The sequence below is a fragment of the Alosa pseudoharengus genome, unplaced genomic scaffold, assembly GCF_046254945.1.
Source record: "Alosa pseudoharengus isolate Yale_2024_CS ecotype anadromous, Long Island Sound unplaced genomic scaffold, YU_APseudo_1.1 YU_APseudo_1.1_scf_9, whole genome shotgun sequence".
NCBI classification, from domain to species: Eukaryota; Metazoa; Chordata; class Actinopteri; order Clupeiformes; family Clupeidae; genus Alosa; species Alosa pseudoharengus.
Genome location: NW_027468881.1, coordinates 39,855,421 through 39,881,635, shown reverse-complemented (window position 1 = coordinate 39,881,635; position 26,215 = coordinate 39,855,421). Strand labels below are relative to the sequence as shown.

At 42.4% G+C, this 26,215-nt stretch overlaps 3 protein-coding genes across 7 annotated transcripts in view; 2 read left to right on the top strand and 1 right to left on the bottom strand.

Moving 5' to 3' along the window:
• Nucleotides 1–25,637, top strand: part of LOC143114821 (tumor necrosis factor receptor superfamily member 14-like) — a 199,895-nt gene extending 174,258 nt beyond the window's left edge. The window contains exons 1-6 of one of the 4 annotated variants that reach the window (XM_076276609.1): nt 10,363–10,641; nt 11,263–11,411; nt 11,534–11,659; nt 11,828–11,983; nt 23,534–23,621; nt 23,955–25,637. In XM_076276609.1, coding sequence (XP_076132724.1) covers nt 11,288–11,411; nt 11,534–11,659; nt 11,828–11,983; nt 23,534–23,621; nt 23,955–24,180 — 720 coding nt within the window. In that variant the 5' untranslated portion in view covers nt 10,363–10,641; nt 11,263–11,287 and the 3' untranslated portion in view covers nt 24,181–25,637. Of the gene's footprint in view, nt 1–10,362; nt 10,642–10,661; nt 11,412–11,533; nt 11,660–11,827; nt 11,984–23,533; nt 23,622–23,954 lie in introns of those variants that run through there. The other 3 variants (XM_076276606.1, XM_076276608.1, XM_076276607.1) reach the window with 3 other exon arrangements.
• On the top strand, nt 12,350–15,051 carry LOC143114820 (putative ATP-dependent DNA helicase Q1). Its single transcript, XM_076276605.1, has 3 exons — nt 12,350–13,043; nt 13,240–13,319; nt 13,710–15,051. The coding sequence occupies exons 1-3, from the start codon at nt 12,568–12,570 to the stop codon at nt 14,942–14,944; spliced, it is 1,791 nt and encodes a 596-aa protein (XP_076132720.1). The 5' UTR covers nt 12,350–12,567; the 3' UTR covers nt 14,945–15,051.
• LOC143114819 (uncharacterized) lies at nt 15,247–20,564 on the bottom strand. 2 transcript variants are annotated; one of them, XM_076276604.1, is made up of 9 exons: nt 19,983–20,563; nt 18,642–19,323; nt 18,021–18,469; nt 17,849–17,925; nt 17,578–17,755; nt 17,353–17,429; nt 17,082–17,184; nt 16,484–16,608; nt 15,247–16,276 (listed from the first exon to the last, which is right to left on the bottom strand). In XM_076276604.1, exons 1-8 carry the CDS (start codon nt 20,376–20,378, stop codon nt 16,594–16,596), a joined length of 1,977 nt encoding a protein of 658 aa, XP_076132719.1. In that variant the 5' UTR covers nt 20,379–20,563; the 3' UTR covers nt 15,247–16,276; nt 16,484–16,593. The 2 variants fall into 2 exon arrangements, with proteins under 2 accessions (XP_076132719.1, XP_076132718.1); XM_076276603.1 differs by lacking the exons at nt 15,247–16,276; nt 16,484–16,608 and having other exon boundaries at nt 17,098–17,429; nt 19,983–20,564.
• Nucleotides 25,638–26,215: the final 578 nt, after the last annotated feature.

The following is a 26,215-nucleotide window of genomic DNA, read 5'->3' as shown; positions in this document are numbered from 1 at the left end:
CTGGGAACGAGAGCCGGGACACAGATAGACTTAGACCTAGAACACAATACACACGGGGCAGGTCAAGCAGACACACACTACACACATACAGGGGAGGTCGCAGCCCCCCACACAAAAGGGATCACACACGAGGGAGAACTAAAAAGGAAACATGTCACACTAAAGACGCTAACTTTACACTTAAAACTAAGGAGAATAACGACATAAACCCCCCAAATGTTCGCTCTCGTATCCCAGGATCCCCTGCGCGGGAGAACGCGAACACTGTCTTTTGCGCCGACGTTACAATATCATTGATTCCAATGACAGCTAGCTTAATCACACCTTGATGTTAGGCCTACATCTAGTTATTAATTTACACGCCATTCAATCATTTTACTAACAGGGCAGTTATGAAGAATTAGGCTATGTGTATATTTACTCATGTCGAAACTATCTATGTAATTACAACCCATTCAGCACGTATAGCCATATCCCATGTAAAACGGTTAGCTTGCTAGCTAGCTAACTGTGGAACTTCAGTATAACAGGCATAGCCAATTGTCTCACCTAGTTGTAGGAAAAAGGCTACGTTCATATTACAAGTGATAGCCTAGAATGTGTGATGTTTAGTTGATGTTATGACATGTAAAGTTAAGCTTGCCCAACTTATAGTCAGCCACGGGCAGTTTGACTGTGCCTACATTCGTGACACTCCTGTTAGTAGGCTATAAACTGGAAAGAGCAAAAAATAGGAACATAATGGTCACATTAATCCCATAAACACACAGATAACTCTCACACCAACCTTATTTTGTGCCTTTTATTCATGTTTGTTTCAAGATTTAGTAAGTATAAGCCATTTTCGCTCCCCACTTTGATGCATTGGTTTCCATTATCCAAACAGCTTCCTTTCCCCTAAAAGGGGGCGTGTACATGCAGCACGGTCTAGCTAGATCCAGTGTGGTGTTGTAGTTGTTCTAATGTTACTAGTTGTTGCAACAGCATGTGAAAAAACAACAAAGTTTGTTACACCGAAAATAACGTTAATCTTGCGTTAAAAAAATTGACGCCGTTAAAATAGGTTTACGTTAACGCCGTTAATAACGCGTTTAACTGACAGCACTAATTAAAACGTTTACATTATAACAGGAAATTAACACAACACAAGTGGCAACGGTGGGATAAACGGGATAATGGACTTCACACTGTTCGACTATACAAAGTTACACTTTTCTCCGCTTCACGTTGGGCCGTTTGACCATCTAGAACGTGTATTAACTTTGTATAGTCGAATGCCGTGTCGTCCATTATCCCTTACATGGTTTGCAGTCATATAGAGTGTTTCCAAGCACACACACACACTCACACCAGGGTCAGCAGAAGGCATGGGCAATCAGGGCAACTGCCCAGGCTTCCAAACCACCAGGGGCGAGCTATAGGCTACAACTTTGAAAACACATTGATTGTCAAATAATGCCACAGACAGTTTATGTGGGAGCGAGTAATTCATTTTCAATGATATCGGTTAAATAACAGTCATGAAAGAGACGTTCAAAGCCTAGAACTACAGAATACAGAAAAGTGCACAGGTTGAAAAACTTTTCTCCCGCAGGGTGCTGATCTTCAGCCTGAATCGCCAGGTTGCTAGCAGTGGGTCGTCAATGTAATAAAGTCCAATCTGAATCTCACCATGTCACCAAATCAGGGGAGCAATGAGCTTGTTTGCCCGCAATAAGATGGTCCTATTACGGGGTGATATGAGACAGCGACACCCGAAGTGCGTTCCTATTTCACGTTTAAATGCACACCTACAGACGGCATCATATTCAATAGGTAGTCCGATTGCTGTATAGCCGGTAATAATAATATGTTTATGTTACAAAAAATATTTATTTTTCTGTGCAACAACGTACAGCTCACCCATACATTGAGACCAGCCTCAATCTGCACGCTGCAGCCAGGGGCTTCTGTGAAGGTAGCACACAGTCTTAAGTGGCACACAGTCTATGAATATGGGGGAGACATATCGTCCCCTTAGAATTATAAGGTTCTATCTGACATTTTTGTCAAAATTGAGTTATTGACATATTCTTATTCTGTGACACCATAAGAAGATGAGGTGAGGTGTTTCTTGTAGTTGTATGCATTTTTGGACATTATATCTGAAGAGGTTTGTTCCACTTATCAGTATAACTCTATGGAATTCTCAAACTTTGAAGCTCAATATCTCAGAACTACTCAGAACGTAGATAGAACCCTATAATTCTAAGGGGACGATATTCCTATTTCGCCCACGGCACAGGATTGCCAGTCCCTCAAGGAATTCGCGATGTTGCGATCGCAACAATTAACGCAAATTCAGCAAATCCTTGTGAATTCTGTGCGACCTCGCAATTTTGTCCAAACACCGCAACTTTTTCGCAAATTTGACCAATCATCATGGTTTCCCCGTGAAATTTCACCTACCACAACAGTCCCTCGTGCAGAATATTAAGTCAGATGCCACACTCACTTCTGCAGACACCAGAGACTGCCCTATGTTCACTCCTCTGCAGTTTTAATGACAATAAATAGAAGGCTAACGTTAATGATCTGCTGTACTTGCGCATCTCTCAACCTAACCTACCTAGGCTATGAAAGTAAGTTAATTAAGGCGTACTTTTAATGACATTTGAGTAGGCTACAGTATGCAACCCATTGGCAAACGTTTACACCTGGAGATGTCTTTTAGCTCGTGTCATGTTTGCTAGCTTGTGGGCTCAGTTGTGTAGTGCTACCAAAATCATAGAAATTAATAACATTGCAAGACATTTACCTCTTCTGTGATCAAAGAATGATTTCATTCAAGTTATTTTTTAACATTTATTTTAACTAATGACATAGAAACATCCCGAATTCCATCCACATATCGTAATGCACTATGCAAAAAGTTATTTCCACTCGTAGCCGAACACAGTGAGATGCAAGCCTTCCAATCCACTTAGAAATGTAATTACGCTACTCTCATGTCCTTAAAGTGGCAGGCAGTCAATTAGACGTACACACCACCAATGTAATAACATTAAAGAAAAGTGTAGTCTAATAGTTTAAATCAATATAAAATTACTAGATACTTAGTTGGCTATTAGTAATTATGCAAGTCACAGAATATGAATTATTACAAATATATGAACTTAATATGAATTACAACATATATGAATGTATTGAAACATGACATGATGCCATCTTTTTAGGGGGGGTCTTTTTTGGACAGTTCTACTAAAGGTTATACTGCTTTGTGAATTACCCCAGTCAAAGTATTTACACAAATAAAGTAGGCCTACCTTGATTTTCTGTAACCCTTACTATTTACCTTTACTTATACTTTTTAATAAGCATCAAGATGATCAGTGTGATTTTCGTCTTACTAACCTTAATTGCCCTCAATTAAAAAAAATAAAAAAAATAAAAAAAATCGCAACTATTTTTGCAATTTTCACTTCCTCCCGCAATTTCTTCGCAACAAACAGCTAAAAACACCGCAACTTCCATCGCAATTTTTTAGAAAAGTTGTCGCGAAATCAGGCATTTTAGATCGCAACAATCTCAAAAAATCCTCGCAAAATCCTGAAGGGACTGGATTGCCTTCCGCCGGCCCTGACACACACACACCAGAGTTTCCGCTATAAAAAAATGGTGCCGGTCAAAATGACCGGCAGAGGTTTGGTTTTCCGGACATTTTGATGATATGCCGGTCAAATATCCTATTATCCCTTCTTAATTAGTCAAATTGAGGAAAACTGGAGACAGGCTATGTAGCTTAAAGAATGACATAATCAGGCTGTATAGAATGCAACATGTTCATTAGCCTAACTTAAACATGCCTAACAAGATCTAGCCAGTATCTTTTCATGGACAGCAAGAGTCCGCTTCGTTCGTTGTTTTAAAAAGGCTACGTTGTTTGTTGCTGCTACCCACGTTATCTCCAGTGGTGACTGTTTAACTTACACAGATGCGCACACACAAGAATGAGCGCTCACACCACTACCCCCTAATGCTATGCCTCTTTATTTGATAACAATACATTAAGAAATGTTTCCTATTCTGGGAAAATGTTTAGTTTATTTTTCTTTTGGCCGCGGTTCAATAATACCGTTTAATTGGGCCAGAAATTATCCGCGGACCAGTAATCGCCTTGTCGAGGAGGCCCTAACCCTGCAGATCATAGACAGAGAACGCATAGGCCTACTGTATGCTTTGGGTAAAGAACACTTTGCATGTCCAGTGTAGGCCTACACGGAGAATGACAGTGTCTTGAAGTGGCCGCACCCCCGCAACTCAACTGTCCAATGTCACTGATTCCGACAGATACGCCCGACACTTCTGCTTTTTATCTTGTGGTGGTGGAGTTGACCGGACATCTGAGGCTTCAGACGTTACCAATGTATCATCATCCATCGCGTCTGGCCTGTGAAAAAATGTGTGCCCATGTTTGAACCGCCTCACTCATTTGTTCGTTGTTTAACATGGACGTTTTAAGCATGCGCTTCCTATTTGAAATGCAGCATAGGCTATGGGTGTTGTTTAATAGCTTGCTTTCAAACGGTAGAGCCTGTTCATTTAAAAACATAGCCAGAGGACGTATAATATAGGCTTACATATTAAGGCTTATTCTCAAATTCAGATTGCGTTAGGGGACGGGATTATTAGCCAATTTCAATCGGACAATTTGACCGGAGAGATTTAATTTTGTCGGACATTTCATTTTTTTTTCGGCCAATGTCCGGTAATTGCCGGACAACGGAAACCCTGACACACACACACACACACAAACAAACCCAAAAATATGTAATGTTGTATTCTGGGGGAGGCTTCTGCGATACGCGTTTGTAAGATCAGTGGACGTATAGTTGGATGGACATTCCATACTGTTCCATACACTCCTGCCCCATCCTATAGATGGACATTCCTTACTGTTCCATACGCTCCCACCCCATCCTATAGATGGACATTCCTTACTGTTCCATACGCTCCTTCCACATCCTATAGATGGACATTCCTTACTGTTTCATATGCCACACCGTATGTGTGTGTGTGTGTCCAATAGAATAGAGCACTTATATTCATGGAATTGAAGAAATATTCCTCTCTGATAATAACTAAAACACACACCTACACAGTCAAACACTCGCAATCACACAGACATGCACTGACCCCAAAACGTTTTCCAAAGAAGTAAAACACACACCCACACACACGTCACTGACCCCAAGACGTTTTCCAAAGAAGTAAAACACACACACACACACACACGTCACTGATCACAAAAGCATTGTCCAATGTAGGTACACTAGTTACACAAACACAAACACACCCTTACACGCTCTTTCATACACACACACACACACACACACACACACACACACGTGTACACACATTTACTGACCCGGAAAGTGTTTTTCTCAAGAACTATTCCTCTTTGATAATTACAAATGCACAACCATACACTGAAATGCACACAAGCCAACGCAAAAACATGCAGATAATCTAATATTGTGCTTGGACACACACACACACACATACTGTACGCACACATACGCATAAACATGGACTGATGCCGGAGCAAACCTACAGAGACTCAACATATTGCTCTCTGACACAGACAGCCACAGCCACACACACACACACATACACACACACACACACACACACCTGCAGGTCAATAGAGCTACACACAACTCAAATGAACACACACACACACACACACACACACACCTGCAGGTCAATAGAGCTACACACAACTCAAATGCACACACACACACACACACACACACACACACACACCTGCAGGTCAATAGAGCTACACACACACACACACACACACCTGCAGGTCAATAGAGCTACACACAACTCAAATGCACACACACACACACACACACACACCTGCAGGTCAATAGAGCTACACACAACTCAAATGCACACACACACACACACACACACACACACACACACACACACACACACACACACACACACCTGCAGGTCAATAGAGCTACACACAACTCAAATGCACACACACACACACCTGCAGGTCAATAGAGCTACACACAACTCAAATGCACACACACACACACACACACACACACACACACACACACCTGCAGGTCAATAGAGCTACACACAACTTAAATGCACACACACACACACACACACACACACACACACCTGCAGGTCAATAGAGCTACACACACACACACACACACACCTGCAGGTCAATAGAGCTACACACAACTCAAATGCACACACACACACACACACACACACACACACCTGCAGGTCAATAGAGCTACACACACACACACACACACACACCTGCAGGTCAATAGAGCTATACACAACTCAAATGCACACACACACACACACACACACACACCTGCAGGTCAATAGAGCTATACACAACTCAAATGCACACACACACACACACACACCTGCAGGTAAGGAGACAGTACCTTCCAGGGGCGATTCTAGATCTAGAGCTTTGCTGGGGCACAGGCCCCCAACTCCCAATATATTAAAAAAAACATTTAAATGTGCGCGCAATATGAATTAATGGCTTTACGTCTAGCCCCCATCATGTCCTCATCCATTTCTTGCCTGTCTCTCTCCTCCTCCTCCTCCTCCTCCTCCTCCTCCTGCCTGGTACTGGACTGCCCAGCCTGTGCTCTTTCTCCCCTCTCTTCTTCTCCTCCTCCTTCTCTTCCTCGAGCATTCTCTCTTTCAATTGTTGTAGCAGCCACTATCCAGCAACATCCAAACACATAGGCATGAGTAGGCCTACTGTATACTCACTGCATGAATTTATTAGGCTTTCATACACAAGAGAAGCGTATTTTTAGTCAAAATTGAGATATACTTCCCTCCCAGGCAAGGGTCCTGTAGTCATCCTGGCAATACTGCAGTTCGTTGTAGCTTAAATAGCCTACTAAAGCCTTCATACTGACTTTTGGTGATAATTTGCAAATGTAGCCTAATAATATACACAGAATCAGAGTCTGATTCTGTGTACTCTGATTCTGTGTAGATTATTATAGGCTACATTTACAAATGCAGCAAACTTATTTACCATTAAACCATTGATCAAATCACAGCACTGGCTATTACCAGCATAAATGTTACCTTTAATATGGGCAATTATCATACCTCCCTCGTCCTCCTCATCTCTCCTCACTGTTCCTTTCCCTCTGCCTCTGTTCAGGAAGAATTGTCTGATGTCCATCTCTGAATAGTTTATCAGAAGGCTATGTTTAGTTTTACAGTAGGACAGCTTCACAAACAGTATAGGCTACTTTTACTGGACTCTCTCTCCAGTATACGTATAAATCATTATTAATTGTCCGCATGTGTGCATGCAGCCTACACATGGTGAGTGTGTGTGTGAGGGAGAGAGCTGTTGCTAAATGTAGGCTACGACGGTAAGCATTGAAAAACAGATGCTAATTATGTGGGCAACATTCTCTAACAGCGATCAACTTGTCATTTTTTCTGTCAAACAAGTTGTGAATTTGTTGTAACATTAAAACAGGGGACGACTTACTCTGTGCTCAAAGTGATATGACGAGCTCCAGCGGACGAAATACTCGGAAGAATCATGTGAACGATTTTCATTGGTTGTTGCGTTCAATCTTACCCAGCTACAGAGGTGCTATTTCCTGATTGGCTATTATGGCCCCTTTCTTTTTCCCCTTGGTTTTTTTATTGGCTGGTAAGTGACAGGCTCGAGTCATGACTAAAGCAGGCACGGAGATGCGCTCATGAATGTCATTTCCAGCGAGAGCAGCGCTAGAATTGTACTGGGGCACTGGAGACTTTTACTAAGGCACGTGCCCCAGTGAATAAGGTCTAGTGACGCCCCTGGTACCTTCAGGAAGTTTCCCGCTCGCCACCATCTTGAATTTAGTCACGATAAGTCGAGCGACGAGTACGAATGAACAGGTATGATAAGGGATCAGATTCCAAAAATAATTCTGTGGAAATGCATGGATTCCAGTTGCTTCCACTATAAGCAATTGGAATCCATGCATTTCCACGGAATTATTTTCTTATTTCACGGAATTATTATCTTATCGTGACTAAATTCAAGATGGCGGCGAACGGTAAACTTCCTGAAGGTACTGTCTGTATAAATCGTCTTGTAAATAAACTACCAGTGCTTTTTCAAAGTTCTCAATGTCTCGTTTTAAATGTCAAGGCCCTCGGAAGTCTACCAATGAAGTATGGAGCTACTTTGAGCCTCTTAAATGGTATAAAACAGTGATTTATTTGCATGGCTAGGCCGATGCCCGAGGCACCCCCATCGAAAAACTGTTGGTAGCATCGGCTAACTAGCGCCAGATTTCTGAGTGCAGGGGACAAGCCGAGATGAGCTATGAGACATACGTTCACACTTCATGTTTCAACACACTTTAGGTCAATATCACACCAAAATTCTCCTTTAATACAGAGTGGCCAGACGGACTTGCAGAGCAAATCAAAAATTTGCCGGAAGTCCTTCTGGGTTTTTCCCAGGCTAGGCAGCGTTGTCGTCAGGGGTGGGCCTTAGGGGGCCAGGCCGCCCAAACAGGCCAGTGTGCCCCCCCCAACTGAGTTCTCTTCCTCACATAAAAAAGTCTAAATATTATTATGCCTATGATTGCAATTAAATCCATATTGAACACTGATGTTGAACACTAAGCCTACTCACAATGAAACATGACACGGACTGACACGTGTGTCAACTATGCTACTGTTGATTGTGCGCAAGCGATGAAGAGGGATTCTGCACACTCGGACATCGTTGCAGTGAGTGCCACCTATACATTGACCACCACTCCTGCAACACCAAATGAGCATAAAACTCTACCAGTAGGGTTTTTAGACACTGTTGAGTGCTTCATAAGAAATTCAGTAAAAGGTCTCAAGATAGATCTGGGAACATACAGGAAAATACAAGCTGAATGCATGAGCTGTTAATCTAAATGGCAGAAACCGTAAATGAAGGGCCAAACTGACATGTCGCATTTCTTATATTTTCCAATATTTTCTCAGTGTTAATGATAAACTCGAGCAACGGAGACGTAGTGCTTTGGATCATGTAGGCCTAGGCAGGGATGGATTACTGCACGGGCCTACTGGGCCCAGGGGTCAGGGGGCCCTGAAGCCCAAGCCTTTGCATGGAATCATTGCCTCAATATCAATACATCAGGATGTAGGCTATGAATCTGATTGAATTAAAGTATTGGCCATCCCCAAAATGCACCAGAATACAGGAAATCACATCAAACAAATTAAACATTTTCTGGGGGAGGACCCCTCCCACATATGCAACAATTAGTGGGGGGCCCTTAATACCTCTGGGCCCTGGGGCCTGAAAGTTCATGATCCGTCCATGGGCCTAGGCTACTTTAAGAGGAGATGGAATCGCCCTTTAGTGAGCGCAACACTGCACGGGTCTTAACCTGCTTTATCCAGAGGGAGACATTTTTGGAAGCAGTGACAAAAGGCCTATCATGGACCCGGCAGGGAAATGCAACAGTTGTGGAGTCGGCATTCGTAGCCTGTCGCTGCAAAACATCTCCATCTCCATCTCCAGACTCAAAAACAGTAGACTAACAGTCAATAAAAGTGGACTGTGTCAGAGCAGCACAAAATACTAAAAGCCATGCCGAGTGTCCTGCGCGCTCTTAAACCATCACAGTTGGTGTATCTGCCTAGTCACTTCGTAAATGTGTTAGAAATATGTTATGTACTTTAAATAACACGTTGAGCGATCACATAGCCTATACAGTACGTGCAATGTTGTGACATTATCAGTATGTGCAATTTGCTTTTGAGCAGGATCTTAATAACATTTCGAAATGAATGGAAAGACACAGTGAAGCCTAGTGTAGTCTAGGCTTGCTAGTGGTGAGTCTGTTATAGCCTATTTACTTGTATTGTAGCCTATGCAACGCTATTCTATTAAAATTCTATTATTCTAAACGTTGTGTGCTAGTCTATTCAACGGGCTATGACCGCTATGTTCTTGCACTATTTTCCCCCATGATCATATTGTTTCAGTTATCCAAAAGGCTCGAAGGATGCTCTTTATTATATGGAATTTTTGGAGGCTAGGAGGGATTATGGATGTAGGCCTATAAATTATATCTTTGGGTGCAAGTTCCATCGTAGCGTGTCAGCTACTGCATGTGTACAGGTAAAGGCCTTAAAACCTATACCACTTGCCACACAAGCTATGAAGAGACGAGTACAAGTGCTGTATAAGCACTATCAAAGGCAAGCCAGAAAACTAGGAGGAAAGGTACTGAGTTTGCAAGTAGAAGTTGAAAACTGAAATCAGTCTTCACAAAGACTGTTTAATTTTAAACTAGGCAATTGAGTAACTGAATCGAGGAGATAGGCTTGAAAACTCGATACTGAAAAGCTAGGTCAAAGTAGGCAACATGACGTTGCACAGTGGTGTGTCTCCATCTCTCAGATATCAGTCACCACGTCTGCTAACGGTCGTTGTTCAACATTTCAAATGATAACTTTAAGTTGTAATTGGTTGGAGTGAAAACGAAACTGTTTGTGATTTGTTGGTGCAACTGCAGCAGTGCTTTCGTTTCGCTACTGGGACGAGCAGCAGTGAAGTCCGAGGAACAGGTAAGTGAATTGGGCACCTTCTGTTTTCCAAATGTATTTTCTTTAAAATAGTGTCGCCGCTACCATCAATCACTGTGGGTAGGGCACCAAGGGTCAGAGCGGGGGCACCAACATTTATAAAAAATATTATGAGTAGCCTAGCTTACAAACTGTTTTGCACTCCTCCGAACGTTTACAAAGTAAAATTGCAGTATCAGCATGTTAGGCTACATGGAAGGATGATAGCCTACCTTTGGGTCCTCTCAATCTCCACTATGCAGCAGATCTAATCTGAACATGCTACTCCATTTAATTGGGATGCACCTTGAGCGAGAGAGTGACTAGGCTGAAGTTGGCCCCATTCAAAATGCGGTGGGGTTAAGTTTCTATTCCACCTTAAATATTGCAATTTTCTACCGCCAGGGGGCAGTGTTAACCGTATTTCTCATTGACTGTATAAAAAAACCTGTTTGGAACACACAAAAAATACATTAGAAATTAGGTACAGTGCAAATTGTCAGGTAAAATGTAAATTGACTTCTCTATTCTGGGCAAACTCACATTTGTTCTCTGAAATTTTCTACTTCTACCAGAAGCATCAGCTAAACAGAAGGACATGGGGTTTTGGATAACGTCCTTCAGTCACAGAACAAATAGAAGCTGACAAATGAAGGGGTTGCAGTTCATTTTCATTTTGTTGATGACTGTCGACCTCTGTGACCTCGTCTTCTCCGCCTGTGGTCGAGCTGAGTACATCATAGGAGAAGAGTGCTGTCCTATGTGTGGCCCTGGTAAGCTGTGCTTTGTTTTGTTCACACTTATTTTGAATCATAACATACATAAAGAGCCTCGGGCCACCTTTTAAATGTAATAGTTATGCACAACAACCTGATATCATGTTACTATGTCTTAGGGTACTATGTACACATACACTGCGCTGAATATAGAAGCACGACCTGTGTGCCATGTCCCCAGTCTACTTTCACTGATGAACCAAATGGATTTACTTCCTGCAGATCATGCAGCGTTTGTGACCAAAGTAAGCCCAACATTTTCTTGATTTGAACTTTCGTATAAAAATGAAGTGCACACAAGCATAACTTTGATAAAAAAAAAAATAATCGTTGCTTTCTTAGAACATACAACCCCAACCTACTGATCCCCAGGTCTAAGAGTAACTGCACGTTAATCATTCTGTTATCAACAGGTGCAGGTCTAAGAGTGAAGAGGGCCTGCAGCTCCATCTCAGACACACTCTGTGAGCCTCTGGAAGGTCACTACTGCACTGACCCAATCAAAGATGGCTGCAGAGGAGCTGTGGAACACACAACGTGCTCACCAGGGCAGTACATCAAACAGCCAGGTTTGTTTATTTAATTATTATTAAATAATGTCCTCCGAACTGTTGCTGAGCTGTCACGCTAGCTGCCTTGACCAGCGTGTGTATGGAGGATGTGCAGGACTACACAAGTGTGGAGCTCTTGTTGGCCTTGTAGATGGGTTAAAAAAGCGATTATGTGCCGTATGAGAGATGCCTTGTTGCTAGCGCTAATTGCGCTATGAAACAATCAGTAAAAACTGGCTAAATTCGGAATGTTTCAGGCCTGGATAGGGTCACTCCTTGTCCATGAGTCTAGCTTATGGTCATACTTAACATCTAAAACCCATTTAACACCGGGGGCCTATTGCACAAAAGCAGAATTAAGACATCCGGGATAAGTTACTGTAGCCTGGGTGCCATTCCGAACTTAGTCCCGCCCACAACGTTTGAGGTCGGGAAGTTCGGTCTGGCATTGCTCAATAGTAGCGCGAGTATGCTCGCCCAATATCTGGCGGGCCAATCAAATTGTCAGGGCGGGCTTTATACGATGATGGACAGATGATCAACAGTAACGTAATCAACCACGTCACCAAAGCGCGCTTGGGTTGAATTCGTTTACAACAACGATGGCTGCCGCTGGAGAGTTGAGGTGTGTAGATTCTGCTATTAGGTCTGTTCTAGAAGATATCGACAGCAAATTAATTTTAAAAGAGGAACAGAGAAACGCGATCAAGGCATTTGTTGAAAAGAAAGATGTTTTTGGCGTCCTTCCTACGGGATTCGGCAAAAGTTTAATTTATCAGCTGGCTCCGTTGGTCGCTAAGAAGATGGGACACAATGAAAACCCATTGGTCATTGTTGTTTCTCCTTTGGTCGCACTCATGGAGGACCAAGTGAAAGAAGCAACTGAAATGGGCATCACGGCGATGCAACTCGGCGTGAACGACGAGGTGGATATAGCCAGCGGTCGTTGCCAGCTCCTTTTCGGAAGCCCGGAATCCTGGCTGCTGAACAACAAGTGGAGGGACATGCTAGGCTCCGATGTTTTTCAAGCCAACGTTATGGGTATCGTCGTGGACGAAGTTCATCTAACTTACAAATGGTAAGAGATAATCTGACTGTCTGACTTAGTAAATAACTCGCAATGTCGTGATATGAATCCCATGTTGTAAACATAGTAGGTAACGTTGTACGTTCGCTAATTCAGACTTGGTACAATCTTAATGTTAGTGTGATTGTAGCGAAATAACTAGCTGTTAAAACATTCTAATGTAGGTTACTCTTTTTTTTCCTATCAGGGGTCAGGCTGCAAAAGGGCAGACGCCATTTCGCGACAGCTTTGCCAAGTTGGGAGAACTTAGATCCTTAGTTAAAGCTGGTAAGTACAAAACAGTAGACTTACTGCATGTTCTGTCTTCGATGTTTTCTACACATAGTGTAATTCACCACTTTAATTGAAATCAGTTGCATTACAGGAACCTGTCCACTTCTAAACACTAACCACTCTCCCCCAAAACCGGTTTTTCATTTGCATTCGCACTGGCCAAGTGGCCAACTGGTTGCCCATTCAGATGCAAATTGACCATTCATTTGGGTGTTGCTTTATGTACTCAAGCACCATACCCATATTGGTAGTCACTGTACCCCTTATAAGTGATGTATTCTTTTTAGATGTCAGTACAGTCATTAAAAAGTACTAAATGATACTACTCATTTCTTATTTTTACTGTTACTTATTGGTTGCTTTTTGTACTGCTATATATTCCAGGTACACCTGTGCTGGCATTGACTGCTTCTGCTGATCGGGAATCCAGAGCCAGGGTTATGAAACAGCTTCAGATGGACAATCCAATCATTTTGGCTCTGAGCCCAAACAGAACAAACATCAGACTGGGTCTGATTAAAGTACCTGGCCATACACTGGAGTGCCTACACTGGATTGTGAGGGATGTGAAAGAAAAAGGTATCTCCATGTTGCCAGTAATTATCTACTGCAAAACCGTGAAGGCAGTTGGCAGAGTGTTCTGCCATTTGAAGGGAGAACTCGGTGAAGATTCCTGGGTTGACCGAGACCCTGAGAAAAAGGTTGAAAACCTGCTTATAGGCATGTTCCACAGCCAGACACTCCCTCAGAATAAGAACAGAGTGCTATCATCTCTGAGTGGACAGGGTAGCTGCCGAGTTGTGGTGGCAACAACAGCTCTTGGGATGGGCCTAAATTTTCCCAACGTATCACACATTGTTATGTATGGGTTGCCAGATGATGTGGAAGCCATGGTTCAGCAGGTCGGGAGGGCAGGCAGAGGTGGGTTGCAGGCACATGCGATTGTTTATGCTGTCAAACAGCATACAAAGCTTGACCCAGCAGTTAAGACGGTACTTGAGACTGGAGTCACTAGTTGTCTGCGGAAAGCTTTGTACTGCCATTTCGAGGAACACACCACATCTGTTCATCCAGGACATCTGTGCTGCACTCACTGCCATTCTGTTTGTTCTTGTGAACCTGAAGGTTGTGGGGAGCCAATCCCCAAATATGAACACTTTCAAGGGGAGGTTTCATCACACCACAAACACAGAATGGTCACACCTGAGGACAAACTTTTGATCAGGGAACTGCTACAAACTTACAGGAGTAGTTTACTTCAGGACCATACAAACATACCACTTTACACAGTCGACACAGCCTGCACTGGTTTTGGAGATGAACTCATTGATGCGGTTTTAGAACAGTGCACACAGATATTTGACCTGGACTTCATTATCCATAATCTCCCTACATACAAACTGGAACATGCAAAAGAGATACTACGAATTCTGCATGAGGTTTTTGATGACGTCGAACAGAGTCAAACGAATTTGTTTGATGACAGTGTGGTTCAGGATGACCGTGTTCAGGTTGACATGGATTACACTGGTTACTTTGATGACGAGGATGAGGATGAGATACAATCATCACCAAGTAGCTTGGAATCAGGCTTGTCAATGTTGAAGATCTCAGACTAGCTTCAAATTCAGGCTCAAACTTCTAGCTTCAGGGTTCTGTTGTTGTGCAAATACTTTTTTTTTTACCTGTTACATTCATGTTTTTGAATAAAATTTAAATTGTTTATACTTCTCTACTGGTTGGTGATGTTTCTGCATTTAATAGACAAACAATAAGACATGTCATTAAAGATTTTTAATATCTACACTTAATAGGTAATGTTTGAAGATATACTCTGAACTTTGAACATACAACCAATAAGAAAACACACAAAAATAAAGGTTTCAAGAATGTGGATGCTACTATTATAAACTATTATATTAAAAATAAATGATTTACATTGTCATTTATGAAAACACTATTTACAAATTACCATCACCATTTTACATTTCACATTTACATTGCTATTTAAATAGGCACATTTCGCCAGTCCATTATTTTGGACTTCATCCACCTCCATAACTCCTGGTAATTTAGCTTTGCCAATAAGTTTCTCTGGAAATTTGGGAATGCATGATACTGCCTGCCTGGGTGATTTTTGAAAAGTTGTGTCTCCCTGAAAACATTGACCAGTGTTAAAACGTCCTCCTGTTCTCGGGCCACATGATGAATGCCAGTCGGCCTTGTCAGCTCCAGCTCTGTGTCCGTTTTGTCCATTAGCTCCTTGACGATGCCAATGGACCTACTGATTCTGGCTGCTGACATTTCTGACATGTTTGGTCCCAAGCCTCTCATAAATGATTTGAGAAAATTGTTTAGATGTTCCAGGTGGAGGTCAAGTGGAATATTTTTCCCCTTTCTCCCTCTGCCATTCCAAAATCTGTTCCATGTCACACTGTGTGCCATGCGTGGGGACAGAGTGACATTTATCTGCAGTGTCAGAAGGAAGGTGCTATAGGCATACTGGCTGTGCCCGTACGCTTTGTAGAAAAGCAGGGCAACTTTGTACAGTCTCATCAGCCTTTCACCATCCCCTTCCCTCACTGCATCCTGCAGGTCTAGCAGGAAGAACCCAAAGCCAAGTCTGGCTTCTGCGTGATGTTTTTGGTGGTCTTGGTTCGTCGGACTCACATTTTCTGAAGAAGAGTCTGATGGAGCCACAAGACCATGCTTCTTCTTCTCATGTGTTTCCCTTGCCTTGGCGTATACATACATATTGCCACACCCGTCTGCACGACACGGAAACTGCTGCCTCTGCTGTGTCGTAGCCTGCCTTTGAGTTGCAGCTTCTGTCACGCCCGTCATCATGACAAAGGTGTCCACAACCTGCCCAACCTTCTCATGCAGCCAGCTCCTCTTCAGTTGTGGCAATCCGTTGTTAACATCCAGCGGGACAAACCCATCTGGAATTTCTGTTAGCACAGAATAAAATGTTTAACTTCTAACCACCAGCAGTGTAAATGCAGAGATATAAGTCATGGTTATAATATTGGATACTAACTTTTATCAAAGTGTACAATTTTGACAATTACATTTTACAGCAGTAACATATAGATACATGTATTGATGTGATAAATGCTAGTTCTAAACTATGAATGTGATGCCAAGTGCCAATTTACCTGTCACATCCTGCAACCCAAAGAGTTCCATTGCAGCAGCTAGGAAGAGTGCAGTGGTGTCCTTATGCACAAATTCCTTATAGGCATTGTAAGCTGCATGAGGACCTTGTTTAGCATTGCTGCACCTATGTAACAGAAATACATAGTTTAGCGAATGGTTGACATAGTTTTCTCAGTGTTATTCTTTCCATCTCTCACAGACATTTACATTTATTAATGTAGCAGACGCTTTCATCCAGTCATTTATTATGTCAATTATATGACAAGGATAATGACTAAGGGCATTGAACCCACAACTTTTTTGCATGCCGAACAGGTCCTTAACCTCTATGCTACCACTACTTCGCTCACACACACGCACACACTCACACACACGCTCACACACACACACACGCTCACACACACGCTCACGCACACGCCCGCATGCTCATATGTTAATGTGTTAAAAACAGTCTTTCGCACAGGTACAATAAGAATATTGTGCGTCCAGTGTGCTCTTTAGCACTGCTGAAACTAACCAACTAACCATCAACTATCTTGAAAAGCCTCAAATGCCCACACACAGTTAGTGAAAACATGCATTAAGTTGAAAACATACCATACGGAGAACAGCACAGCTGCGTTCATGATAGCAGTACTGTGTTCCCCATCCCATAACAACCCAATTCATGAAATATCCAGACTGGATTTCTGTGAAAGAACTGTGGAAAGCATGGTCAACACAGAGTACTTATAATCACTGTAGTTAACAACAATATTGTTTAGACTGTAAAGACAAGCATAATGTGATGACAAAGTGGACGGTTAAAACAACAGTAATAATTGTACAATGTATGTATTCATGGTATTGCAGATAGCAGACGTTGTACCTCAACTTCGTCATGTTGGCAAGAAGTGTGCCATGGTCTTTTGAGGATGCACCATCATAGAAAATCCGATGATAGATCTTAAACAACATTGAAGACTTGTGATTAACAAAGGATAAACATAACTTCACACACAAGCCCTTCAAGTAATCTATCTCAAAATCATCTAAAGTAGTGGTGTGATACTTTTATTTTGTTACTAATCAACATCATTCTATAGTTACTCACTTCAAAGAGGTTTCTGATGGCATGCCAGTCCTCAAACTTAAAGATGAGACCTTCCAGTCGGTCTTCCTTTGTAGCACCATCTGAGAAGGCCCATTGTATGTTTCTGCAGTTCCCCTCGGTCAGCCGGTCACCTCCGACTAATACATTTGACAACCCGTCTGGTCCCTTTGGCACATACCTAAATGGATTACACACAAACGGGGGAATTATACGTTTCAATACAGCCCTTCTCCTGCCAAAGAGTGACAGTGGAGCCTGATTTTATTCTTACTCTTTCTGAAGGTGGCGAAGTGTGTCCACCAAATCTGACGTTTTGTTTTCGTCCTTGAAGAGCAGTCCCAGAGGGTACTTTGAGAATAAAAAAAACAGATGACATTGCAGTAATGTTTGAGTTGAAATTATGTGTATTTAGTTGTATTTTACAGATTTAACTCATTACTTACATCAGTGGAGCACTTAGCCATGTCCTCTGTATATTGATGTGGCATGTGGTGAACCACTAATATCTTGAAGGGTTTAAAAACAGCCAGGTACTCGGTAAGGATGCGGCTTCCAAGAACAATGAACTCACGTCGCATATAGTCTTGGATTTCTGGTCCGGGGAGTGAGTTGCAGAGGTCGTACTGAAGGATGTCACAGTCCGGTCTGTCATTGCTAAGGTGATATGTTGAGATTCTATCTTGGACTGCAATATGATGAATCCAGTGTATGGATTTATTGCTGTGGTGGGTGGACTGATGATGTGCGCGCATGAAAAAGTCCAAATTGTCAAATATTATGGAGTATGTTTGTGGAGGAGTGGGGTGGGTGATCGGAGAAGCCGAGGAGCTCAAGCCTAGCTCTGCTGCTTCAGAGTCACTTAAACTGTTGAAAGGTAGCGTAGCCATGTCATCTGCAGGAAAAGAAAAAAGTAATAACAATTTAAAAACAAAGACTTATTATTATTATTATTACTAGTAGTAGTAGTAGTAGCATTAATCAATACATAGACACATAACATTCAAGACGACACAGAATTTGATGTGCTTGTTGTGTTTCTATATATTGGTCATTTGTCATCTCACCTGACAAGTGAAGCTCTTCCATGTTAAGTGGCTCCTTCGGATCACTTGTGCTTTGGTCTTCGCTGGAGTCCACTCTCTGACCAACATCAATGTTTCCTTCCGCTTCAGAGTTCAGGAAAACTTCATTCTGGACCTTTAACATTTTTAGAGACCCACCACATAGGAGTGCCAACTCCTTCTGCTTCTCTACAGAATTTTGGTGAGTTGTTGTTATGGCCATTTTGCTCAGTCTTTCAAACACTGCTTTTTTCGCCCCACCATAATGTAGAATACTACATAGGTAGTATGCAAAGGCTGACAGGTGTGCTTCTCTTCCTCTCAAAGCAATGGAAGCTGCTGCACAAGTTGCAGTTTTAGAGTGGTTGGTGACAGTTGTGAGAATTGAGAAGAGGAATGGTGAAAAACGTTTTAGGTCTGCCTCTAAGCTGGTAAATGAAAAGGCTTTCAGATCATCCGGAGATGACTTCCACAGGATGAAACCGTTGTTTGGATTACAGATATGTTTGCATTCGTTGCTTATTAGCTCCAGGATGTGCACCTTTATTTCCTCAACTAGGTGTTTATGCTTCAACATTAACTTTGCAGCTGTTGCCCATTTTTTCTTATTGATGCTGTTCACTATTGAGGCATCTTCTGGAGGACATACCTTGGCAACAGTCTGTGATGGGAAATGGGTGACAACCTGAAATATAAGATAATGTATCAGTGTGAAGAATTACAGTGTAGCCTAATAAGTATAATGTGCATTGACAATACATTGAAATATACAGACTGTTAAATATGGTGACACCAGATGCAATTGCTGAGCAGGTCAGAGCAAGGTCAGTGGAACACTGGCCACCCCCCACAGAGGTACCCACCCCCCACAGAGGTGCAGAGCACAGAAGTGGGGGTTGGGACACACTACAAGGAATTCCAGAGCTGATCACAACAAGATACTCTGTGCCTTGTCAGAGAAACACTGCCCACCCCCCACAGAGGTGCAGAGCACAGAGTGGGGGTTGGATAACATGCTAGTCCATTACAAAATGAAGTTTCTAAATATTGACAAAGTGACAGAGGCCAACTTACACATCAGGTGCAAGTTTATCCTGGTAACATTTGCTCACACTACACTCAAATTCGGGCTGGCTTCCAGAATACACACTAGGCTACCATGTCAAAATATGACTAGATGATTTAATCATAGATAGATTACACGGAAATGAGGAGTGTGGGAATGCACAGTGTTTATCACATTGGACAATAATCATGACTAACTATTAACTCATGTGAAACTTGGCAATCGAGGTTATTCTCATAGTCATATCATAAGAAGTAGAAATGTATTAACAACCTTACCTCTGTAATGCTTCTTCGCGTTTTTGTACCGGTTGGAGTTGACGGATTGGGGCAGAACTTCTTCAGAGTCCTGGGCGTCTTGGAAGGAGTAGGCTCCCGGTCTCTTTTCTCTGATGCCTCAGATGAAGACGGTTCTTCAGGCTGGTCTCCTTCGTCGTCTGCCCATTTTTTTAACACAAGCATGTCGCGTTCCAACCGTGTTATAACGTTCTGACAGGACCGACAAATGCGATGCGATTTATTTGACGTTTTGTAGAGTTGTAATCCTAAACGGAGAACTTGTTCGTATGTGCATTCGCCTTTATTGTTTTTCTCAAAAATGAGGTTCGTGTGTTGAATGACTCCTTGTATCCTTACATTCTTTTTGCAACACCGGCAAAAATCGTTCACGCTCATCTTCTTATTCTAGGCTACTTCTTTTCCAGCGTGCAGTTGAGTTCTGTTGACAACAACTATGCGTCGCTTAACATACGTCACACACTCCGTTGCTCTTATTGGTTGTAGGTCTATCCAATTGAGTGCAGAGGCATTTTTTTTCCTGGTTCGTTTGAAACACGCCCCATAATCACAGCTCTATGGAGCAGTATCAGACTCAAATTCTGACTAGAATTGAGTATGACTACGTCAGGCTAAAGTTACTGAGCTGCGCTCAATGAATCCAAAACAAGAGCGTACAGGCTTAATTGGTTGCACAAAGACCAAGCCAGGATGAGCAGACACGGATTCATCAAGCCAGGTGAAACCTATCCTGGATTAGTGCACGCTCACGGCTCCATCAAATAGACCCCGCCACCGATCACAGATTCACTGATTCACCATGGCAACTAGAGCGGCTTCATTGCTTCTTCTACGGTGTAAAGTAGGTAGCGATAGCCTTTTCAAAACAGCAACAAACAGCAACACCTCTGTTTAGGAGAATATTGCAACTAGTGTCGCGACCACCATGCGCAAAATGGTTATGGCGCTCCCGTGACGTCACATTGTCGCATGACAGGTCGGAAATGGCGATATGTAAAAGTGAATTAATGATCACAAACGTTTAAATAATGACAGTGGGTCTAGTTATATGTGATAACAATGTGTAGTGGTGAGTGGAATAATTATTGGTTTCCGTTTGTGATGACTGCTGACTGAGATAAGGGATGAGATTAAATAGATCCTGGAATTTAGCCTGGTCTGGAGCAGGCTAGCTCCACAGAATAAAGCGCCATGGTGACTTATACCATAATATATCCTGCTGCCCCCTATCCCGCTTTTGTGCAACCGGATCACGGATAAATTGAGCCAGGATAACCAAGATATCCCGGCTTAATCCCTTATCCTAGTTTTGTGCAATAGGCCCCAGATGTCCCCTTTAACTACCGTAAATAGTTCCTAGGTTGTTTTTACTCCGGAGAGACACTTTAAGATAAGACGGTGCTGATCCGGTAAGTGTCCTGTAGGCCAGAGTAAGGGATTTGAATTGAATTCTGTCTGCAATAGGAAGCCAATGAGGAGTAACCAATAGATGTCAGTCTGCACCTATTTGGTTATGAGCACAAACACAGTGGCTGTAATTAATGTGTCGTCATGTGTCTTCAGCATGTCTTAAAAGAAAAAAGAAAAGTTCATGTGGGCCACAGCAATATCTTCTCATTCGGTTGCATATGACTGACAGTATTGAGTATACTATCAGTGCCAGGACAAAGAGTCCATAAATTACACATTTCTGTTTTTTGTTTTTTAGATGCTATAATAACTAGAGAATGTTTACAATGTCAAAATGCACCAACAGCATGTTACATAACGATGACTTTTTGGGTCTTCTCTCCATTAAGATCCAACTTGAACTTATGTTACTGCATTTAATTGAGAACCCGTCTGAGCGTGCACGAGAGGGAGAGAAAACCATTGGCAGGATCCAGCTGTCTTGTCATTGTTGATTGATATCTCCTTTTTAAATACAAGGAACTTATAAAAGGAAATCATGAAGGCAACAAAGACGAGGTTAGAGGAGATTGCGGATTTATCCGGTTCCCACTACTGACCAGTTAAACTGTGAGAGCCAGGGCACTTTGACATGTAGGCTGCACTCACTTAGAGTTGGAAAATGGATAAGAATATAAAGAGTTGTCTTTGCCTTTGTGTAATGGAACTGGTGAGTCTTGAAGTCTTCAATAATTTGTGTACATGAAGCACATGACATGCCGATTGAAACGCATTCCATTCAGCTAGTTAGGTGGCTACTGGCTACCATAATTCACTTTTAATTACAAACAGAACATGTCTAGCTAGCATCATGTCATTACATGCTTCTACAACCCCAAAAATGTGTGTGAAATGCAAATAAAAACAGAATGTGATAATATACAAGTCTCATAAACCCATATTTAGTAGCAAAAATTACATAGACAACATGTCAAATGTTGAAGATGAAAATTTGGAGTATTTCATGGAAAATATATGTTTTGAATTTGATGCCAGCAACATGTTTCAAAAAAAGTTGGGATGGGAGCATGTTTACCACTGTGCTGCTTCACCTCTTCTTCATTTAACACAATTCTGTAAATGTTTATGAACTGAGGAGACCATTTGCTACAGTTTTGAGAATGAGATGTTGTCCCATTACTCCCCGATATAGGATTTCAGTTGCTCAACAGTATGTGTATTCTTAGTCATGTTTTTCATTCCATTATGCACCTGATTTGACAATTCTGGACTGCAGACATGCCATCTTAGCACCTGGACTCTTCCTCTATGGAGAAATACTATTTAAATATGTGCAAAATTCATTTTGGCATTGTTTTTCTGAAATATTCAAGGTCTGCCCTGGAAAAGACATTGCCTGGATGGCAGTATATGTTGCTCAAAACTTGTATACATCTTTCAGAATTGGCTCCTCCACACCGTCATAGACGTTTGGTTTGGAACTGAGCACTAAAACAAGTTGGATACTTGGTTAGGCCCTCTCCTCTTTAGCCCAAATGAGTCCATGATTTCCAAAAAGAATTGTAAACTTTGATTGGTCTAACCACATGTTCCAGGGGGGCAGCCGTGGCCTACTGGGTTTGCGCTTCGGACTTGTAACCGGAGGGTTGCCGGTTCGAACCCCGACCAGTAATCACGGCTGAAGTGCCCTTGAGCAAGGCACCTAACCCCTTACCGCTGTTGTTGCCGGCCCCTCACTGCACCGGGATTAGTGTGTGCTTACCCTCACTGTGTGTTCACTGTGTGCTGACTGTGTTTCTCTAATTCACGGATTCGGATAAATGCAAAGACCAAAATTCCCTCACAGGATCAAAAGAATATATATACTTAAAATGACTGTCATTATTGTCATTTAAATAATATAAAGTGTACTTTTACCTTTGAGGTTACGCATTCATTTTGTGATTTACTGTGTATTTAATATGCCATTTAAGAGGCTTTAGTCTTTAAGAAGAAAATTTACTTTTTAATTGGGATTAGATCTAGATTAATTCATTTAAAAATATCAGACTAATTAGTTCATTTTTTATAATAGTTTGACAGCCCTAATTACTATAATTAATCTAATTACTCTTCTCTTACAGGCAATGCATCTTCAGATACAGTGTGTAGTGACTGTGTAGATGCCACATACTCAAATGGATCCTTCACATCCTGCAGACTACACACACGGTAAGAGTGCAAGGATGTGGGTGGAGATGGACTAGCCTTTGCCTGAAGAAGACCCAGCAGGGTCGAAACGTTGCCTTTGTACATTAAATATGGGAGTCTAAAGCAGTGTTGTATTACTTAGTGTGCTATATATAGTGTGCTATATATTTTTTTCACTGAAGTAGGTTTTTTTGTCCTGCACCTGCCAGATGATGGGAAGAGTGCTTGATCATTGGCGTGCTTAATAACCCAGCATTCTATGTGCTTATGAGCAGTAACCGTAAGGCCATATACACACACACACACACACAGGTCCATACACAGAATACACAGAATGTGCTTTTATCCCATCAGGTGTGAATCTCTGGGACGTGTCTTGAAGAAGCCAGGAACACACACAGCTGATGCTGAATGTGACCTCCGGCGTCATCACATGGTGTTACTGGCAGACCTGACCTTGGTCTGTATCGTTTTAGTTGTGCTAGCACTGTCAGGATGGTTGCAGAGAGAACAAGAAACTGAAACTGCTACATGTGTATCGTCTTATGACCGCCACACTAGCCAAACCACGGTCATGTAGGATTAACCAGAGTTTTTTTTGCTATTGTCTTCTTGAGTTTACTTATTAGTGAGCCCACAGCATGGCAAAGCAGATAGAAAGTGAAATGAGACAAACAGAGTTCAGGAGAGGGGGAGTGAGAGAAAGAGAGTGTGTGTGAAGATGAGTGTGTGTGTGTGTGTCATCAGACCTATGTGTGTGTGTGAGTGTCTGTATGTGTGCATGTGTGTGTGTGTGTGTACATGTACATTTTTGAATGTGCGTGTGTTTGTGTACATGTCAATTTTTGAATGTGCGTGTGTGTTTGTGAGTGTGTGTGTTTGTGTGTGCACAGATGTGTTTGTCATGTGCTAGAGACTAGGAACGATAGATGGGGAAATAGTTGGGTGACGGACTAGCTGGCGCTCATGTAAACGAACCAGCTGTATCTTATTTATTGATGCCAGATTACTGATTGCACTGGGTTATTGGATCACACTTGACTGGTAGGAAGGGGCGAGAGGGATGTTATAAGCCTGTGGAGAGAGTTCCTGCCTTGTCTCTGGCTAGTCTTTGTGTGTTGCAGCGTTGTGGTGGTGAATCGCTAACGGACCAGCGGACTGCTATCGCCGGCTAGACAAGCAGTTTTCACGCAGAGCGCCACCGGCCATGACTAAGCTGGGGAGGACATCGTAATAACGCTCGGTGACGACAGACCACAAGCTGTGGGCCGGATCAGTGATCAGTATCCCCACATTGAGCTAAGTGGCCCTTCCCTTCCGTTTAGATTTATTCTTAGTTTGAGTGTGGGTTTGCTTGTGTGTGATTGGGGGGTAGTGTAACGTAGCGAGCAGAGCATTGGCTATTGCTTAGTAAACTGCAGCTTACGTGGGTAGCGGGTGGAGTACAAATAGCGGGGGCTCCTTAATATATATTTATTTGGGTATGGAGATCTTAAAGGGTTGTGAGCCTCAATTCCCTGTAGTGCCACCCGGTAGTGTTGTGTTGAACTTCCCCTTGTGCTGTATGACAGGTGTGTGTGTGTTTTGTCATCTGTGTTCCAGCGTAGGCCTCCTGTACAGGAAAGGACTGGACTCTCTTCGCAGTCGACTGGATTAGGAGAGCGGAGGACCAAAGAATTGACATTGGACTTTTTAACTATTATCTATGAGTGTTGGTTAGGCCCTCTCCTCTTTAGCCCAAATGAGTCCATGATTTCCAAAAAGAATTGTAAACTTTGACATGGTTGCCGGTTCGAACCCCGACCAGTAGGGACGGCTGAAGTGCCCTTGAGCAAGGCACCTAACACCTCACTGCTCCAGGCAGCTCACTGCGCCGGGATTAGTGTGTGCTTCACCTCACTGTGTGTTTACTGTGTGCAGTGTGTGTTTCACTAATTCACGGATTGGGATAAATGCAAAGACCAAATTTCCCTCACGGAATCAAAAGAGTATATAAACTATATACCTATACTTAAAATAAAGACTTGTATTTTCTTACCTATTTCTCTGAGTCTGTGTGTGGGTGCAGGGGAGTGCTTCATTACAGCCAAATGAAGTAATTGCTGCAAACTGTAAGTTAACGTAACCACGACTACTATACCTGTGACCTTTGTGTCTGTATGTGTACAGTATATGTGCATGCTTGTGTTTGAGAATGTGTGTGTGTGTGTGCATTTGGGAGTGTTTGAGTATGTTTGAGCATGGCCGCCGTCGCCAGTATTTCCACGGTATTGCTACATTTCAATGTTACATTAACTGGCAAAACTAGTTTTCATACATGACTACCTAGGATTACATTCAGTAGGCTAAACATCACACACTGCTGCTGGACCGTGCCAATAGCTCATCATCATGAGTGTGTGCATATATGTGCTTGTGTGTGTCTGTGAAAGTAAGTGTGTGTGTATGTGAACCTATGTGTGTGAGTGTCTGTATGTGTTTAAGTGTGTGTGTGTATATGTAAATTTGTGCGTGTGTGTGCGCAGATGTGTTTGTGTCAGTGGTCTCCAGACTGCCAGTAACGTTACATCCTCCGGGTTGGTCTGTTACAGGCCTAAAGACACAGCTGTGCACAG

Coding starts and splice junctions, on each gene's coding strand:
- LOC143114820 (XM_076276605.1), top strand. CDS start 12,568: ATGGCTGCCGCTGGAGAGTTGAGGTGTGTAGATTCTGCTATTAGGTCT. Junction 13,044..13,239: donor GTTCATCTAACTTACAAATG/GTAAGAGATAAT, acceptor TTTTCCTATCAG/GGGTCAGGCTGCAAAAGGGC. Junction 13,320..13,709: donor TAGATCCTTAGTTAAAGCTG/GTAAGTACAAAA, acceptor TATATATTCCAG/GTACACCTGTGCTGGCATTG.
- LOC143114819 (XM_076276603.1), bottom strand. CDS start 20,378: ATGAGCGTGAACGATTTTTGCCGGTGTTGCAAAAAGAATGTAAGGATA. Junction 18,470..18,641: donor GGAAGAGCTTCACTTGTCAG/GTGAGATGACAA, acceptor CTTTTCCTGCAG/ATGACATGGCTACGCTACCT. Junction 17,756..17,848: donor CTTCGCCACCTTCAGAAAGA/GTAAGAATAAAA, acceptor TAATCCATTTAG/GTATGTGCCAAAGGGACCAG.